A 20,293-nucleotide genomic window follows, 5' to 3' on the forward strand; every position below is an offset into this window, starting at 1 on the left:
TTACTTGATGAGGCGGCCGTTACTCCTACGACAAATAAAAGTGCTTAATTGAATAATTACCATAATTACGCTGATCAACTTCGGGATTTACTGATTAGTTAGTTATATTACGGCACATATTTGAAACTACGAACTAAAACCGGTAAGTCCCCAAGGTGTATCCACTTGGAACGAATTTTCTGAACGCACCAGTTTCTAGATATTACCATTTTCAAAGTGTCCGACGAAATGCATTGGTGTTTCAGTTACTTTTTGTGCTTCGATTCATACAACAGCGCATCCCCCCCCCCTACCCCCCACCCCAAGAAAATAATAAGCAACTGGAACGCCAAAGCATTTTTGTCGGACACCTTGAAAATTATCTCAAGATTGCTGCAGTCCTGAGAATTTGTTCCAAGTGGAATACGATCCAAGGCCTTGCAAACTCACCGGCTATAATTCGCAGATAGAAGTATGTGCCTTGGGCTAATTAATTAAAATAGTTAATTAGTGTAATTAGTGAATTAGTGAAGTTAATTAGTGAATCAAACACGATTAAGCGTTCTGATTTCTTCTAGAAATAATAGCCACCTCATCGAGTAATTTAGATAAAGGGTTAGAATTGTGCTATGCGATACAGGCAATTTTTAAAGACTTGCTGCAGCTAAAAAAGGAGACCCCATGCGTAGAAGTGGCCAAACGCCAGCGCAGTGATTGAACGCTTAGAGCCATGAAATAGTGAAGCAGCATTTTGCTGGATTCGCACAGAACGGTGATTCGAGCCAGCATACTGACTTATCGCGCATATTTTTCAAAAAAAAAAAACCGGTAAGTTCATTTCTTGTATCAAATTTTATCTCCACTGCATTTATTGCAAAGTCTGCGTTACGCGTTAGGTCAGGTCGGCGATTCTAGGGTTTGCAGGAACTGCGAGTTACTCTATGCCTTTTCCGTATTCAAGGTGTTTGGTAAATGTGTTGTCTTTTTGGTACGGCTCCCGTTTGAGGAATATGATGATACTGCATATGGATAGGGCTTATGAAAGGCGTTCTTATGCAAGAAAGTGCGCTCAAGGTTGCACTAAATATATGCAAAGTCTGTTCCAGCTACGTTTCATGCTCTCGCAGTAGCCTAGGCTTGAACATTTAGCACAATTCAGAAATTGGACGAGTTTTGGATCCAAATGAGATGGACATTGAAAAGGCAATGCGCAGCCAACGCAATTAGCGTTGCCTTGTTGCTCTTTGGCTCGAAATCTTCGAAACTCGTCATGATTACGATGAAAGCGTGAACAAAGTTCCTAGCTAGGTAGGCGCTTTTAGCTGCCGACGTGACCGATGAAATAAATGTTCAATTACTCTCTTAAGTTACTACCACTCCCAAAAGTAATAACAACTAAAGATGAACCCCCATCCCCAACATTTATATTGGATGACTAGAAAATGTCTTAGTACTTGAGCACCACAATGCCTGAGCAGCTAATTTCGCTGACTGCTTGCACAGCCATGGCATTATGGTCAGTATTATTTTCCGACTGGGCTATATGTTGAGATCAAGCCGGATTTAGTTTCTTTAGTTTTTGTCATTCGACCGACCTTGAGTGTAACAAGAGATGCCTCAGCGCTTACTTTCCACATCACTTCAACGGGTGGAAACATGAATCAATTGCGATGAGAGATTGCGACTAACACTTTTCTCAGTACAACTCAGGAGGAGAATGCACCAGCAATCGACAAAAAAGAAATTGAGCTCATGCTTCCTTATAGAGACAAAAAATAATATAAAGAGAAATGTAAAAAGAAAAAGTTCACTTTGGTGGAAGCTCCGGATGCACTACTCTTGCATTTGAACGTTTGCAGCTTCTTCACTCTGCCTGGATGTCCACTATATATCTCGAACAGGGACATTTCTCTCAGACACTGGAACACTGCAATGCTAGCTCATGCTTCGAATCCTCGCATTCACCCTTCAGTGTCGCGGCCTGTTTTGGCCATCGTCGCTCTCCTGTTCTGGCCTTTTCTTCGTTGCTCTTCGACCGTGTTGCACATCGTTGAGTTGAGCGCCCTGCTTGGCTTTTTTTTTTCCTTTTCTCTCCTGCCTCCATTACCGCGGACAGATTTCGCTCGGAGAGAAAGAAGTAAAGAATAAAGAAAGAATGTGGAGCGAGCACTGTGACGGGGAAGTGTTCAACGGTCCCTCTTGAAGAGCGCAGCGTGTCATTTCAGCCGCTGCGTTACGTTGGCGAGAGCGACGGAAAATGCTTGGAGGGCACTGAACGGGTACTGGAAGTCGAGCGTGTAGGCGTTTCCATCGATGCGGCCGAACTGCATCACCTGCGCATGAAGCGTCGAAAGCGAGCATGTTAACACTGAAAACAGAAAACATTAGAAAACTCAAGATCAGGGAAAAAAAGACTGTTTTTTCAGTGCGGAGATGAGGTTAGGAGACTTTAAGTTACCCTGAGAGCACGTCAAAAAGTTATACAATTACTCAGAAACAATGGCATTAAATAGCAACGAACTCGCAAAGGCTGCAAGTTTGTGCGCTGCACAAACGTCGGTTCTACAAGGCAGTCATAAAGTATATTTCAGGCTTTCAAGATGTTAGTGTATGCTAAGAATGACGGCAACATCCATGTCTCCGTTGTCTTGCTTTCTGCAACGTAGGTACTAGCTGTAATTTATGCGTACAAATCTGATTTAGCATAGCAGAATTCCTAAACAAATGGCGATTATTTGTTTAAATTGCGCGTAACTTTTCTAGGATACATTAAATGCTAAAAAAAGAAATACCAAGGAGGACGTTGTTCAAAAAAAAAAAAAAAAAGAGAAGACAAAAGATTTGTTGCGTGCCATACATTCTATAACAAGTACGAAATTAAGCACTGCACTAATTCTATACAGAAGGCCCGGGTAATGATAACACGTAATACTATATCGTTATAGCTCTAAGCTCTACAATAACAACAAAAAAAAAAAAAAACGTTGCAGGCTTGAAGCACTTTTTGTTGGCAACTTTCAAAGTAAGCGAAAGAAAACAGTGCAACAAAAACAAAAATAGAAGAAGAAAAAAACTAAACACAAGCAAGTGGGCAAGCACTGCGGACTTTTGTTGCATAAGAAAGCTTGTCACGCAGGGCCTCCACGAGACCAGTGATTACCTGGTTTCCCTTAAACTCAATCTGGAAGTTCTTGGCCGACTCCTGGGTGACGCGACCGCCAAAGTCTAGCTGGTAGACCTGGCTCACTTCGTTCCACAGGGGCGCCTTGTTGTGCAGCACAAACTCGCGGTACATGGGCGGCGGCTTGCTGGGCGGCAGCATCTCCTGCTGGTGCACCTTGCCGTGGCGCTTCTTCAACTGCGCGCCAGAGGAAGACGCCACGTCACGGACGCGAAGTATTGCACAAAGGGAAAGAACTTCCTTCAAACATTTGTGGAACGCTGAGGCGTGCGCGCACCTTTCTTTTTTCTAATGGGAGACTGTAACATAGGCGTTCTGCAGGTAAGTCCGCACAAGCGTATTTCGCGCTGACGCAGGGGCTGATTACTTCACGGAAGCGTCCCCGTACGCACGCTATAATGATGAAGTAATCTTTCCCGTACTATTGTAGGGAAATAATAATGCGGAATACGGGCCGGAATCTCGCAGTCTTGCGTAAAATCAACGGAGTAAACACAAGGAACTATCGCAAAGCGTACAAAAGTGTTGTCACCACTTGTAAAATAAAACTTGAAACCGGTCTAATCCGTGTAGTTCCATCACATTTGCGCTATTACAAGAATATAGGGACACGAGAACATAAAACTGAACGCTTCTTGTAAACTCTTCGTCGAGGAAGCTCCCAAAACATCAAAAGCATGGCAGTTCGGGCGAGTTGTTATGTCATGACTTTTTTAGGCTTGTAGAGCAGCCCAGAAAGAGCAAAAAGGAAGATGAAAGGGGTGATGAAAAGGAACGGAGAACATAGTGATGCTCTCATTCTGTTCTCCGTTCATTTTCATTACCCCTTCCACCTTCCTTTTTGCTCTTTCTGAGCTGCGCTACAAGCCTAAAAAAAACTTCCAGAACGTGCTTACAAGACCGGCGGTGCCGGCGTAACTGTTTTTCTCGTTCGCGCACCTTCTTGCGTATGTGCGCCTTCTGCATGCTCTCGAGGTCGCGGAAGCCGTCCGAGAGCACCTCTTCGCCGCTCTGTCCGCCTTCTTCATCCGAGCTGTCCAGGACGGCGCCGCTGCGCTGCCCGCGGCCGCCGCGCACCTTGCGCAGCAGCAGCGGGCTGTAGAGCAGCGTGCGCAGCTGCTGCTGCCGGCTCTTGCGGCCGGACACCGGCGACGACGGGATGCTGCGGCTCAGCGCCGGCGATGACGGCGCCGAGCCGCCGCTCTCGTCGCCCGTGCCGACGGTGCCCAGCCCTGGTGTTGACGCACCGCCACCGGCTAGATAGATGGATAGATAGAGAGATAGACAGATGTTGATTGACCGACATTCATTTGAAAGGCAACAAGAGCGACCTTGCTCTCTCTCTCTCTCTCTCTCTCTCTCTCTATATATATATATATATATATATATATATATATATATATATATATATATATATATATATATATATATATATATATATATATATATGCGTGTCTGTGTGCAACCATACCTACATACATACATACATACACACATACACAGATAGATAGATAGATAGATAGATAGATAGATAGATAGATAGATAGATAGATAGATAGATAGATAGATAGATAGATAGATAGATAGATAGATAGATAGATAGATAGATAGATAGATAGATAGATAGATAGATAGATGCGTCCTGTTGTCTTCCTCCAGTGCTGATACTTAACCACACGTTCAGCATATCAATATGTTCTTCATTGCTCTCGAAACCCCAAGCTTCTCGCATCTTTGCACATGCCCCCTCTTTTTAGGACCAGAAGTGCATTACACCTACAGAAAAAGCATGCACTCGACTGTCTACCTCGTTTGCATGCAGGGAAGGCGAATATTGTTTGCGTCCTTCAAGAACGTGCCTGCACTGGGTATCGGCAGCGATCCCCGGTGTCGTCGGGGCTGGCGGCAAGGGCTCGCCGACGGCGTGCTCTCGCGGCTCGTCGTCCGGTTTCCTTCGTCCTCGGAGGCACCGCTGCACAGCGCCGGTTGCGGAGACAGCGAGTTGGCCGACGCGGTGCCGCGCGAGCTGCCCGCCGCGTGAATGGCCAGCGAGGCACCGCCGCAGTCCGCGGAGGTGGTGGTGCACACGAACGGGTTCTCCTCGACGAAGCGTTGTTTGCGCGCCGTGGCCGGCGAGGAGTTCTGAGATGCCTCGCACACGCAGGCTGGCTCCTCGTTGTGTCTGTGCTGCAGCTGCGGGAGAGAGAGAGATGCAAATAAGAGAAAGGCAGGCAGGTTAAGCAGAGTTACAGCCTCCGGTTTGGTACCCTGCATTAGGGCAAGGGAAAAGGGAAGTACTAGAGCAGAGACAAAAAATAAAGGCGTGAAAAAAAAAAAACCAACTGTAGCGGTACAGGTGAGAAAGGAACGAAACCTTAGCTTCGATACTGGATATGGTCTTTACGTTAGAAACGCTGTTGGCTAGAATACAAACGCACAGAATTCGGATATTTGGAGCCTTTCTTTTTGTTCTGTGGGTGTTCGGTAGTGTCTCGCTGCCCAAGCTTTGTGATGTGTGGTTTCGCAGAAATGCAACGCGCCGTAAGCACTTCTTGGAACTAAGTTAGCATATAGGCACTTGAAGAACATAAAGCAGCCACGTTGACGCAATGAACAAAAACAGAACTGCCCAAGCCAGAGTTAAGGATAGCGACGAGGACAAAGAGATACTAATAACAGAGAATGGCTGAATCTGTTGAGCGTCAGGAAGCAGAAAAAACTGTTTTATAGCTATTTCATTGACGCAGAAAGTAATTTTCTGACGTCTGGGGACTTTCTGAATAATGGTATCATTGGTTAAATTTCATCGCGACCTTCCTTTCAAGGAAGTAACATGGCAGAGAGAGAGAGAGAGAGAGAGAGAGAGAGAGACGCGCAAGACAAGTAATCTTAGAGAGAACTTCGCGCACGTTAGCTAATATAGAATTTGTTTCGTCCCTAAGCCATGACAAGTACAAAAATTGCTCCGTGCGTCGAACAAGATTTTTAAAATTTCGCCAATCCACATGAATTAAGGGCTTCTGCGGGCACTATTCTTAATGAAAGCCCCCGCCTCAATTTTAGTACAATACCTAGGTGTAGATTATATTCTTTGATTAAAGCAAACCGTAGATGAGCCCGTAGTTCATTTGTTATCCCGCGAGGTGCGACTTAATGAGCTTTCATTGTTACACAGTTTTTGAAGAATATACTACATTCGTTGGGCAAGAATTGCTTTTTTTTTTCTGTAGACTCCACTTGAACAGCAAAAGAAAGTATCACAAAGGAAAAGGCAGGGAAGCTCCAAGATTTTCTTTTTTTGAGCAGGATGATTCGGAAAAATAGGCGCTCTTTACTGACATACTTGTGTGAGAGCGAGCGAGAGAGAGAGAGAGAGAGAGAGAGAGAGAGAGAGAGAGAGAGAGAGAGAGAGAGAGATGTATTTACATTATTTAAAAGCAGCTCACTATTTATCCGAGACACCAGCTCAGGTACGGCGCTGCGGCCTTGGGATTGGGGCAATTCCAACGGATGTGTTGAATGTATTTCTCTCTCATGAGCCTTGGCCGCCCATTTCCCGTGAATTAGCGTTCGTTCCACGCGAAGCAGTGAGTTGGCGAAACGAAACAGTGAGGTAACGCGTTCGTTCCACGCGAAACAGTGATTTAGGGTTCGTTCCACGCACCTTCTCGGCGAGGAGCGCGCGCGCCACTTCGGCCGCGTCGTCGCAGCTCCTGGAGCCCGCGGCGGAGGAGGAGGAAGACGCCTGCGCCACGCCGTGTGCGCTCTGCTGCTGCGGCGCCGGCGAGCCCGAGCGCAGGGTGAGCCGGCGCGCGTCGCAGCCGCGGCTCCGCGGGTCGCCCACCAGGAAGTCGGCGTTGGGCGGCCCGATGCTGCTCCGGTTCCGGTGGTGGCTGAGCAGCAGCACCGAGGCCACGTCGCCGACGACGCCCTCGTCGGGCTGCTCGTCGTCGATGTACTTGAGCTCGGCGGCTTTGTCCGCCCAGCGGGGCACCGGGTCCAGCAGGTGCCGGACGCCTGCCGCCCCGGGGCCCGCGCCGGACCTGTGGGGGGCCGACTCCCCCTACAGGGGCGCGTCGCCTTCCGGGGACAGCTCGGGGGACAGCCGGCTGCGGGACGCCACTCCGCCGCGCCGCAACCTGCGAACAAGAAAAAGCCCGAGAACTCAGAACTCGCGAATCTAGGAGCCGCCGCCGCGGTGGATCAGCGGCTACGGTGTTGCGCTGCTAAGCACGAGGTCGCGGGACCAAATCGTGGCCGAAGCGGCTGCTTTTCGGTGGGGGCGACATGCAAAAACGCCAGCGTCCCGTGCACTGGGGGCACGTTAAGGATACTCCGCTGGTCAAAATTAAATCCGGAGTCCCCCACTACGGCGTGCCTCATGATGAAATCGTGGTTTTGGCACGCAAAACCCAAGAATTCAATTCCCCATCGGGAACGCAATAACCATCGAGCTTTTCATTAGGAGATCCTGGCGGCCGACGTGGTATATTTCTGTTAGCATGATTAATTGCGCATGTCAGCACAAATAACACGAGAAAGCCTAGGCAGGAAGTGCTCTGTGATTGTCCTTGTTATATTTCATTGTGTATAGGTCCTGTTCATATGTGTAGTCAGCCATGCTTACAGATTTTAAGTTACTCGGTAAGCGTTCTGGCTTCTCTGCTCAAAGAACAGCAACTTCTACCGTACGGGACACACTCGACAACTATCCATAAGTGAACTGAACATTGCATTCTATAAATAGTGGAAAAATGAAAGTGCCAGTCCACGCCTTGCTCGTGGTGCCGTTACAGATTGCGCATTCTTATTTTTTGTTGCCATATAACGCCGTAGAATATACGCGCCTCTAGACCTTCCGGCAATTCAACTCACACTGACTTGGAGCTCTTCGAAAGTACTTGCGAAATTATATTTTGAACGTAGCCTAAACGGTTCTGCGCTTTCCACTGTTGGTGCGTTTTCATTTGGCACAGTTGTCAAATGCGCTACTTAATTGCAGAGGTCATGAGAGATCCAACCGTGGAACCAGGAAGGGGTGTGACTTTCTTCTCTTCATTCAAGCAGTGCCGGCTTGCTTGAGTTTGTGTGAAAAAAAGGAACAAAAAAAAATATTGAGCAAACGATGCCTGAAGACAAAAAGGACCAAGGGAAGACGACAACACAACTCCTAGTCTTGTTTGTCTGCGCTGTTTCTTCAATATATCGGTGTTCAACCAACTAGCCGAATTCATCATTCTTGCAAAAAAGGATAGAAAGAAAAGAAGAAAAGCATGCCACAAGTGGCTCCATGGAAGTGCGAACTGTTCTACAGCGTCTTCGACTATGAGAATCGGTCCGTGGCTCAACTTCCACAGTTCTAATGTAACAGAAAAATGCGTGCTAGTTGACGGTCGATATTTGAATGCCCAATATGATCGCGCAAACTACAACGGACGAAGAAGGAAACACACTGGACAAGCGCGTGTCCGCGCCTGTCCAGTATGTTTCCTTCTTCGTCCGTTGTAGTTTGCGCGGTTACGTTATGCTTCCACATTCCCTTTCAGCAAAAAAAGCTTTCGAGTGACCTCCTCCTCACCCGGGCCTCGACTCGGGCCTGAGTTCGGCCTGTGGCTTCTTGGACGGCGACGCGGCCTCTTCCTGACAGGCGGACGTGGAGGTCCCCGGCAGGGCGTCGGCGTGCAGCGACATGGTGGTGCCCTGCGGCCGGGGGCGGCCCGCCTGGCGCAGTGCGAGGTGCTGCACGCCAGTCTCGGCCGTCGTCTCGAGCGTCAGGAACTCCTCGTCGCCGCAGCCGCCGGAGCCGGCGCAGCACGCCACGGCCTGGTCCCCGTCGGCGGGCAGCACGCCGGTCTCCGGGTCCGGCAGGCCCGGACTGCGGCCCATGCCGCACCGCTTCTTGGGCGTCATCGGGGCGATGGGCGCCGCGCTCTCCTCGCTCGCCACGGGGTCTGCGCGTGCGCGGGAAAAAGCGACGGGAAGTCGCGTCTCACGGTATGCCATGGCGCGGTAGCGTCGTCACTGGAACGGTAACGTCGCCGTCAACATCGCGCGTATTCCTTTTATTCAATGAATGAATGAATGAATGAATGAATGAACCATTTACGAGTATGCGTCTTCATTGCTTCACACTGTTTCTATTGATGTTCTTCTATGCTCTTTTTACTCATTTTTTAATGTTTTTGTATATTCATTCCTGTGCTCACTGAAATTCTTTCGCCCAGTTCTAATGGGAGGCCTTCCCACAGTCCTTACTTTCGGTTCTCCTCCTGAATATGTATCAACCTCATATCTCATATATGTATTGTATTTTGCATTTATGGTAATAGTGAACTTGAAACTTGAAACATCATGTATCATTTTACTCTTGCCTAAAACCTTGATTTCTCAAATGGTTGTAAAAAATCGCTCTGCATTCTCACATTGCGGTTAAGTTTTCTTACTATAATAATAATAATAATAATAATAATAATAATAATAATAATAATAATAATAATAATAATAATAATAATAATAATAATAATAATAATAATAATAATAATAAATTACGTTGTTATTGATGATGATGGTGACGTTGTCATCTACTTGAAAAAATGGGCTGTGCTGCTTAATTTTGGGAACTATGTGAATCCATTTTCTTGTCGAATAGGCACTCTGTCAGCTGTGATTAGATCAAACGGCGAAGAATTAATCTCTCTTCATAATGGTAACAGCGCGAACAAAACAACAACGGAGTGCAAGGACACAGGACGAGCGCTGACTCACAACTAAGTTCACTGGAGCACACATCAGGAATATAGGCGACACAGGCGATCACATGGTCAATCTAGGAACGCACAACCAGGCCACATGGATACAGGGCATCTGTTACCGTATCGAGCTATCTGGGTAAATTAATTCCTGCTGAGAAAGCGCGACCGAAGGCTGGCTAATGCACCACGTGTCCTTTCGCTCAATATGCAGGAGGAGTAGATTTTAATGAACAGAAAGGAGGAGAGGTCGGCCTGGAGAGCGTGTCTCTAGCCTGCTACTCCTCACTGGGGAAAGGGGAATTGGGAAATACAGGCAAAGGTAGGTGGCGGGTGATTATGTTATGGTGGGCTGCTTCCACGACTAATCTGGTGGATGCGCCAGTATGCTTAAGCAAAATTGTTGTCTCTTTGAGCAGACGCTTACACTCACAATGCCGGGAATGAGCAGACACATGCGTACAATCATTCTTGTCTAAGGGCAATTCATGCTCTCTATGTCTTACATTGATGCACCGGCCAGTTTGCCCTATGTACACTCGCTCACACTCGAGCGGGAAAGAGTGCACCCCATGGGTAGCGAAGCCTACATACTTATTGATTCACTTTGAACCTTACATTAGAATTACGTTCTGCTACACTTTCGCGACTTTCGACCACCGGACAAACAGCACTAAATTTTCCAATAGCCGAAAAGACAACCAGCACCCCATAACGACCTGCTACGTTCTTAAGGCCATGGCACAAGAGGTGTGCATAGGGTACAACTACCACGTTCTTCTTCCTGCATTTTCCTTCGGCTTCCTGCCTACTCGAGTTTTTTACCCATTTAATCAACTGTTCACAGCTACTCGTTATTAAGCTACCCGGGTACCCAGCTTCATCTAGCCTGACTACCTGACGTGCGAATGCATCACCCAATGCATACCCACATATTTTTACCAGGACGGCCCGAAGTACGGAGATGCAAATGGAATTTTTGACTACTTTAGAATGACCTGAGGTGAAGTTCTACAGGGGCTTGGCAGAACGAGGGAAATATTCCCAACAGACATGGCCGTCTAAAAAACGTAGTCTAAGATCAAAGTACTTTAGTTATGCGTAGTTGCATTGTAGTTGTGTGGGTTGTGCGTTCCTCGATTGACCATGCGTATCGCTGTATCACTTATATTCCCGATGTGCGTTTCAGTAAACTTAGTTGTGAGTCAGCGCTCGTCCTCTGTCCTTTCACTCCTTCGTCGTTTTGTTTGCTCTGGATCCATTATGAATGTATACCAACTCACCCAACTTACCACTTCAATATAATTAATCTCTGATTGGCTCGAAAGGTAGACATTTCCACAATAAAGCGAAATTTTACAGCCTTCTGAACAGCACCCCAGGAAAGGACGTAAACAGGTTATCTTTGCGCCCTAAGACAATTGGTGCGCACACATGGCAGAAACTAGTCAAGGGTATTAATCTATGTTTTGAGTTTGACCTTGAATTTGTTTTATTAGTGACAACTCTATTCGAGTTCAAAAGAGAAGTAAGCGCTTAGGACTCCTCAATATTGTAAAATGGTCTCAACAAACAATTTCACAGCAAACGAAAAGTGTAATAGTATTTATACAAATTATTCATATAGCAGTAAATTGGTAAGGCGAGAAGTATGAAAAACTATATACAGTAAGCACACCGCTGTTCGGAATAAACACATAAGCGCGAGCGCAACACCAGAACTGACTCCAGCACTTGGGAGATATTGCTTGTTAATACGAAGGCGCGCATACGTTTTCCGGCCGGTGCAGTAAGAATGCGGCACTACTTTACGAACTTGCGGTTAAAAACGAAGAAAACAAACTACGATTAGTGCACCAGCTGACGATATACAAGCTTCTCTAAGACAAAGTCAACAGGCTGATCGACGAACTGAATTTTTCGTTGTTGTCGCAGTCGTTTAAATATCGCTCGAACCCACGTACGACGGCCGACTGGCGAAGGTTCGCAGTGACAAAAATACGGGGATCGCTTCCCGCCTCACGCACCACACATGTCGTCGTCTTCGTCCTCCGAGAAGCCAGCGACCACCTGCGCCGCAGAGCCCGCCGCCGATCCGGCCGCCGCCACGGTGGTGCCATTGTGGAGAACGAGCGAGCGCGAAGAGGAAGAGGAGGAAGAGGAGGCGGCGGCGGCCGCGGCAGCAGGCGGCTGCGGACCCTGCAGCTCCTTGATGAGGAGCGTCATCTGGCGCGGCTGCAGATGCAGCAGGCTGGTGCGGTACGTGACCGTGCCCAGCGTGGCCGGCAGCCAGCGGGCCAGGCCCAGCACCTTGAACTTGGTGCCCCAGAGGTTGGACGTCACGGCCACGATCTTCTCGCGCTCCGGCAGCTCGTCCGTGTACAGGAGCTCGCGGCGCGCAGCACCGCCGCAGCCGCCGCGGGACGACAGCGAGATGCCCTGCGCGAGCGCCAGGGGTGTTGCTTAAACATTCCGAAAAGAAAAGGCAGTTTTGCTCGAAGGCGAAGCATCGAAGGCGATGGCGAGGGTTAGCGTGTCGCTGAGGGCGGCTCAAAACGCTGGCGCAGCATCGCCAATGGCGTTGCAGGCACCGAACCTCGATAGTGTGCGAGCAGAGGCGGAAGGAAAACTGCCGCGATTTTCTTCAGCGCCAAAAGAAAGGATTATATGCATTAACTTTAAATTTTTCATCCGTTCTGTTGAGACGAGCAAATGCAACCCGGTGGGGTGCGCACAGGTGTTCAACGTTCATGTCAGCAGCCGCATCTAGAATGCTGCCCCGTGGATGCGGTAATTAGTGCTGATTTAGCGAAGCATCATGGACGCGTCCACTGGGCTTGGTATATTTTAAAGCCGGACGCACGTTCACGTGCGGGCCGCGCATGCTTGTCCATAACGCGGCAGAACGACAGTGGCTGCACGAGCGCTCCTCGAGCATTGGAATAATTGCTATCGCAATAAAAGCTCGGAAGGTGAGACGACTGTAAAGCCTACTATGTTAAGGGCACTTTTTACGGCGGAGCTGTATATGTCTACCCTCCCTTACATTCTTCAATGTTCGTGCTTCAAAAGCTTCCGCGCCCTCAATGAAGAGGCAAAGCAAACCAGCAAGGCATGTGCTGACACCTGGAGTAGCAAGAGGAAAGCTAAAAAAACCACCCATTACATTGTTTCATGCAATAATATTACGTCACGCAGCCAGCCTTGACAAGCGAACGCTCCGTGAAGCTACGGTGGTGGCCCAACACATGACCTCTTGCGTCGAAATCACGGAACAAGAATCTATTAGTAGAACAAGAACCGATATTAGTAGCGATTGTGCGCGTTCGCAGAGTATTCCACAGTCACGTAAGGGAAGAAACCCCAAAATAAGGAAACTTTTACACTCAGTGGTGTGCTTTGTCTTTCATACAGCTCCGCTGGTAGCCCACCTTCACAGAGGTGGAATGGCTGCGATTTTAATCAAGCAGAACTAAACTTCAGAAAAAGAAAGTACCAACGAAATACAACAAAATACTGACACATTGTACAAGCACCCAAATACTCTGAAGAATCACCAAGCGCAACAGCATCACAAGCGCTACCCACGATTTGCAAAATATTCACCGGACAAATCGGTAGCCTACACGGACAAACCTTTCCGTATTAAGGATCATACGTGACCTAGACTTTTGCATACAAACGTAAAACTAAAAAGGACGACGCTACAGCGACATGAAGGCGCGTGAAAAGAGAAAGACCTGCGTGACCATAGCAACGACCAAAATCTGCTCAAACGTGCTGTTTTATTATGCAGCGAGTCTTACACCGAGAGATGCGTGAGGTATACTTTTTGGTTGTTATTGAGATCCCACTCATCTGGGAGCAACACGTGTTGCAAGCACCCCACACTGAAAATACAAAAATATGTTCTCATGGTGACAACGAGATTAAAACCAGGGTCTTGTGGGTTTGAATGGTAGCGTTTTTTGGATGCGTAACGCTCGGGCTGGGGAGAAAGGCGCATGCTCAAAACGCAGAAATATAGTCCGCCTCTTGTGTGCGTGAATGTGATCCCTACGTTTGCATTGTCTACCGGGATTATGTGGAAAGCTCCGCGGGGAACGAACGCTTTGCTACAATTACTAACGTCGACAGCTCGACGGCACGCTTGCGCGCTCAAATAGTGGTTTACGACGCAAACTGAGGAATACAATCTCGCGCATGGAATCTCTGCAAGGCTTAGACTTCTGTTCCGACGTCACCGTCCCGTGACCTATGCACGTGAAAGGCTTCGGTAGGAGTCTTAACCGTAAATGTGCTTTTTGGCTTCAGCAGAGTCACCAGACACCGATTCTCATTGCAAGAAAAAAAAAAGAACTACGTGAATCGAGCGACGTATATTTACAGAGTGACGGGCTGGCTTGCGTGTTCACCGAGAGAACGGCGTGGCTCGTAAATTGCCTGCAGTGCATGTAGAGTTCTTGACAACACGTTAGAAAAGAGCCCAGGTGCACGAAACACGAAACCCTCAAGCAGTATTACAGCCTGCGAACTGGGTTAAAACCGCGAAGCGTGCTTCTTTGCAACAAAACGCTTACTCAGGCGAAGCCACCTTGACAGGTGCTTTTTGGAGATCTGCGCACGTACGCATGCAGTCGCGCATGCATACGCGTGCGTACTAACAGGTTTCGGCTCCGACCAGCGCTACTATGTAATAACAATCCAATCTATGCAAGATCCAAAGGCGAAGACACGTACGTCGCCTGCGAGAGCTGCGTCCGCTGCAGCCGCGTTGCGCGCCGCCCTCCTGCGACGGCCCGGAGACGAGGCGCAGCCTTCGTCCGCGTCGCTGTCGGACGTCAAGGCCGCGGCAACTGCTGCGAGAAAAAAAAAAGGGAAATGAAACACCATTGATTGTCAAACTTAGGCGCCGGATGACACAGGGTCGGTTCCCTCACTGCGTGTACCGCTTTGATAGCGTGTAGTAAGTAGACACTTAGCAAGTGCCATCGCGGTGTTCGGAAAGGGTCGCCTCAAAATCTTCGTTCCTTGTCTGCCGAGGACTTCAGTTTCAACCTTTAGGTGCTGTCAACTCGCACGATTGGCTAATAAGAGAAGCTTTGAAAGGCAATTGCCATGTGCGAGGCGTTGCAGCTAAAGACAGAGTCCGTAGTACCTGAACAAAGAGTCGACGGTTGTTCGCCTAAGCGGGCACGCAGTGGGCTTCGGCGCGAATTCCTACCGTCCGCAGTGCGGGGGAAATTATGTGGTCTCTCATCATCGGCAACACATGAGAAATCATATACTGTTAGTTTCACTGGTTACGGCAGCATATTGAACATGACAAGGGCATAACTGCACAGCGACCATATCATTTCGAACTCCAGCGCTGTCAACGTAGGGCATTGGGGCTTCGATCACAATGACGCAACACTGTAAACAACCAAAAGCGCGCTGGCGTTATTGGTAGCCTGAGCGTTATGCTGCGAGCTCCGAATAGCTAATGGCATCGCTAAATGAGGGAGCATGATAATACCTTTTTATGCGGAACAGGCGAAGTTGCCCACTTGCGATAAAACGACACTGCTGCCTCGCATTCAGCGATTTGATGTGACGTCATGAACGTTTATCGCGTCGCTGGTATTTTCCTCCCTTGGCTCGCTGGACTGTTCGTTCTGCCACTGTTGTTATAGTAAAACCTCGCATAAAACCGCATCAAGATTGTGGAACTTTTGCTAATGCCCCACCAACGTACTGAGTTGACGCCTCTTAGATAACACGGCGACCACAGCAGCAATGAGAAATGTGACTGCGCCCCGAGCCATTTCGTCCTGCTACTTAAACCAACTGCCCAAACGATAAAACTGAAACGCGGAGAAGCTAACAGCTATATATGGGGCGATTATACTTTTAAAAGCCTATTCTTCAAAATGTAAGCACAAATTATGCCAGGATGATGTCACAGCCGTGATGGTCAAGAAAACGCCCGGTTAACGAAGACTTGCGCACTTCTAACTGTAACGTAACGTGGTAAGGGCCCAAAATTATATCAGGGGACGTCGCCGACATACATATATTGCCGAACTCATATTATCTTGTATACTGGGGCCTGTCCGTTGTTTATTTTTTTCCGGTGACCATTTTTAACCGTCTGGTCACTGTCTAAACTCTGTTACAAGGCTATCGCTCAGCGTAAGACGTGCCTACGCAAGATAGGTCTACATTGCGCGCCTACAACATAAAAATGTACTCACTGGCATCCCTCAAATTAGTAGACACGGTGCCCGACTCGGCACTTATTCCGGGTGAGCTGCGGCCATAGGACGACCCCTGGCGACCATTGCCGGCCTGTCCAGCCGGCTGCTCGGGGTCGAAGATGACGAACTCAGGCCGTAGCTTGGAGGCACGCTTGCCTTTCAGTAGCGGCACCAGGCCGCCCAGGTACTCGAGGAACAGGGTGTAAGTGGCGCTGCCCGACACCAGGTCTTCGGTGTCATGGCGCACCATGGTGCAGTGCAGACGCACGTGGTGCGGACGGGACACAAACTCGCGCAGCTGGTGCGCCTCCGGTAGGTAGCACTGTACGCGCGTAAACCATGGGAGCTGTCAAGATTGCAGTCACGCTACTTCACACAGGCGAGCATACCAATTGTGTCAAACTGTTAGAACTATAACCGTCTGGTACACAACCGTATAAGTTAAGTCATACAAAAAAGGATGGGTTTTAGTATGCGTGCCTTGTATAAACCAGAATTTGCAGCACTTCTAGGTGGCAGCCATCATTTGCCGTTACTAAAGGAAAGGACCGTCTGCATAAACATTTTGCCTAAACAAAACTTGCCTAAACCCTGTTGTTGGGGCCATTATTCGCCGACATTTCCCTATAGCTCTGAGCGTCCACGCCGAGAAAGACAGAGACACGAACGCTGACACAGGGATGACGCACGCGGAACCGCCGCCATAACCTTTCGTCCTCACGCGTGCAAAGTGCGCATTTCGGTAATGGAGACCGAGCCCGACGATGTACGTTTCCTGTACACTCGGCCTCATCCCCTCCCATCCAAGTACAGAGCTAAGTGTACAGCATGGCTTTTTATGGATCGTTAACGTTTGTGCCTCGTAGCAGGCCTTAGAAGACCGGACTGTTTGATGGCGCCCTCCCCTTCCCGCCATCGCGGCACACACGCTGACAAACACTCACGCTTACCCTCTCTCGCTCCGCGCGCGCGCAGACACTCACTCACGCGGAGACTCGAAGGAGCGGCGAGTGTACAGCCTGTTAGTCTCTCTGTGCTTGCGCAAGGATTTGGCGAATAGTTATCCCCTTTTACGACGATCCGCATCTATGTACGTAGGGGACCCGTCTTTACCCGACGTCTGCGATGCCGGACTCGTAACCCGCAAGCTAAGCGCGAGAGGAAGCCCTCTCCGACCCACCCACCCCCTTTTTTTGTGCGTTGTACGGTCGTCTTCCTTTGTGGCTCCCATATATTTTTCCGTAGCGGTTACGAGCGCTGGGTCGCAGCCCTGATGGTAGTGCGGGGTCTTTTGCGCCGGCGAGAACGGGATCTGGTCGGAATGATAGCGCGAGCGAAGGAAGAAGCCGCTGGAAAAAGGAAAGACGAATATTTGCCTAATTAATCAATCGAGAATCCGTCGAGGCAGTAAATTAATCGGCATGCTGCCAACTCCGTTAAGAGATGAGAAACTGAATTTGTGAGAGGTGCTACTCGGCGGGCAGGCACCAGACAGAACTATTAGAGCGAGATAGAAGAAAAAAGAAAGAAAAAGCAAGTGCCGCGCGTTTGATTTAAAGAGATACTAAAGAGCCAAAATAATTAAAGTTAGGCATTATAAAGCCTTCTTTCAAAACCCCAGTTTAACTCATCTGGAGACCGGAGGTTTACTACTAACATATAAATGAAACAAGTTTTGTTGCAATATTTTTTTTTCAGTATGAGCACTAAGTTCAAAGCATCCGTGCTGGTACGTCAGTGCAGATTTCAAATAATTTTCTCGTATTTTAGATACTTCTGTTAAAGCAAAACTTTTCGAAACCTGCTAGGTCGAGTCTGTATTTCTTAATGCAATGTAGTCGTTCTTTACCGACGATTAATTAAGCAAACCCCAATACAGCCTGTCAAAAATACTGACGTCCAGGTAAAGTAGTGCGTGAACATAAGAGTGTTGTAGCCACCGGTCTTTCGTATTTGTGTCTTTTCTCGCTTAGCAAGATGGCTTGCTCCATTAGTAGTGGCAGTTCTGTAACTGAAGAAATCTGATTTACTAAAAACACCATACTTGGTGTTATCTTTAATTGCTTATTTAATACATTCATGAAGCAATAGCCCTTTGGACAGAGACGAACGCTTTTGCAGGTAAACTTCTTCCTTGCGGCACTCGCTGCACTTGCATGGATAGGAAAGCACCGCACATACATTACTGTCCTCGTCTTGATCTTATGTTGCGCTCCTGTATATAGTTTTAGCAGGTGAAATAAGCAGCATCAGGCTGTGGTAATTATGCTAACCATCCCGGAACTTCAAACTGTAACCGTGTCGCTCACATCATAAATGCGGGTCTGGAACGCTTAACTCAATCAACAATAGTGAAGGTTGCATTATAGAGATTACTAGAAGAAGAAAAAAAAAATGCCTCGGGGTCAAACTGTCACCCTTTCCTCACTCTTTTTCCTAGCTAACTGCGGAGCGCAACCTTGACTATTACATGCGAAATGAACTAGCCCATTCACAAGCCTTACAACCTAACGAAATAGTTCATTAACAAATACTTCAATAATTAGATAATTCATTCATTCACCTGTATCAATCGGTCGGGAAGAATGGACATGCGCCAAGCAGGCTCTGCGCAATGAACTATAATACTTTCGCCGAGTATTTCCATGCGTTTTTTTTAAGATGCAGCCGAGCTTCAGGGACTGTGGCCGCGTAGTGTACCACGTGACCCACCTTGACGGTCTGCCCGAAGAGGTTGGCAACCAGGGCTCGCAACCGTCGCGGCAAAGGGAGCGTGTGCACAGCCGCCTCGTCCCTGAGTGCCCGGTGCAGCGTTAACCGGGACAGCAGCTGCAGCGAGGCCATCCGCCGCGTCACCCAGCCAATGTGGATCACGCTGCCCGTGGCCACAAATAGCCTCTTGTCGTTGTGACCCCACGTCAGGGCCGTCACTGGGCTCTGCGAGCACGGAAGCGGCGAGTAGGCATTAATGCGCCTTATTTCGCGCATTTATTTATTTTTCTTTCTTTTCGTTGAATTGAACACAACCATTTTCCTAATCTGGAAGGTCGCTTCTTTGCACACCACATTCGCGAAACTGTTGGCGGCACCATTCATTGTTCGAACGAAGACTAAAAGTGCTAGTTGCACGTGCTGGTGCTTGGATCTTGCGCATGGTTTTATCACGAGATCCAAGTCTACATTTTACATTTCATAATACAAGCAAATTGTGCTTGCACACGACGCTGTTTGCGAAAATGACTACGCTGTCACGAGGTTGCCAAATTACTCCGCAGGAAAGCTAGCTTTACAATTATGAAAGTGAATAGTAAATAGGCCGTTGCATAAGTAACTGTAAGGGAGCGAAAATTTATTCATACGACCTTTGCTGAGGATGTGCCCCACTATTAGCGGAAGTAGTGGCTCTCTTAACTGCAAGACAAACTAGAAAGTGCCGTTTTCGTAACTACGAATATAATTCTCTGCGCGTGTCGTGGTACAAACGAAGGCGATTAGAAGAAAAGAACAGAACGTTACACGGCTTTAACGTAAACGTATATGCATAGAGTTTAGCAACTGTCTTTAACTGATAGGCTCTAATTCCGTTTGACCGATAACCATTTCGAGATGCGGTGAGATTCCGACAGTGCCATCCTTCGACTGCAGTTATCACTGTACCTCAACCACTGCTAGAAAACGTTTTGTAGCTCAGCATCTTCAACGTTCCATGAAATACAGTAAAGTGGAGTGACATTGTCCACTAAACACATCGAAATCATTGCATGGCTTCCGAAGTCGGGAGGCACGCGACGTCTGCAGCACGCAACCGATCTCGGATACCATGACCATTGAAGCGATGTTACTGCTTCACTCCAGAGGAGGCGCTACCGTCCCATCTATGGAGCCAAGCATGACGGTGAGGTCAAGGTACTGCTCTTTCTTAAATACAGTTATTCAATCGGTCATATACCATACATCCAACGATAAGGCTACAAGCACTGTCAAGCAGTGCGGCGTTGTCATCTATTTTGTCGACTTCGTCTTTGATACACAGTGTTTTTACGTTCGAAATGGAGAAAGCATAGAGGCCGCACATGCCGATGCATTCATTCTAATCGCTGCGTTTCTTGTAGTGAATTTATTACAGCTTCAACAACGTAAAAATA

General features: G+C 48.1%; 1 protein-coding gene across 1 annotated transcript in view; it reads right to left on the reverse strand.

Moving 5' to 3' along the window:
• Positions 1 to 326: 326 nt before the first annotated feature.
• Tusp (WD40 superfamily protein Tusp) overlaps positions 327 to 20,293 on the reverse strand; it is a 209,080-nt gene continuing 189,113 nt past the window's right edge. Inside the window, 10 exon segments of the mRNA XM_075697579.1 lie at positions 327 to 2,312; positions 3,140 to 3,337; positions 4,100 to 4,416; positions 5,020 to 5,353; positions 6,825 to 7,299; positions 8,739 to 9,111; positions 11,937 to 12,348; positions 14,650 to 14,768; positions 16,146 to 16,470; positions 18,861 to 19,085. Of these exon segments, the coding sequence (XP_075553694.1) occupies positions 2,196 to 2,312; positions 3,140 to 3,337; positions 4,100 to 4,416; positions 5,020 to 5,353; positions 6,825 to 7,299; positions 8,739 to 9,111; positions 11,937 to 12,348; positions 14,650 to 14,768; positions 16,146 to 16,470; positions 18,861 to 19,085 (2,895 nt within the window). The 3' untranslated portion in view covers positions 327 to 2,195.

The sequence above is a fragment of the Dermacentor variabilis genome, chromosome 6 (genome assembly GCF_050947875.1).
Source record: "Dermacentor variabilis isolate Ectoservices chromosome 6, ASM5094787v1, whole genome shotgun sequence".
NCBI classification, from domain to species: Eukaryota; Metazoa; Arthropoda; class Arachnida; order Ixodida; family Ixodidae; genus Dermacentor; species Dermacentor variabilis.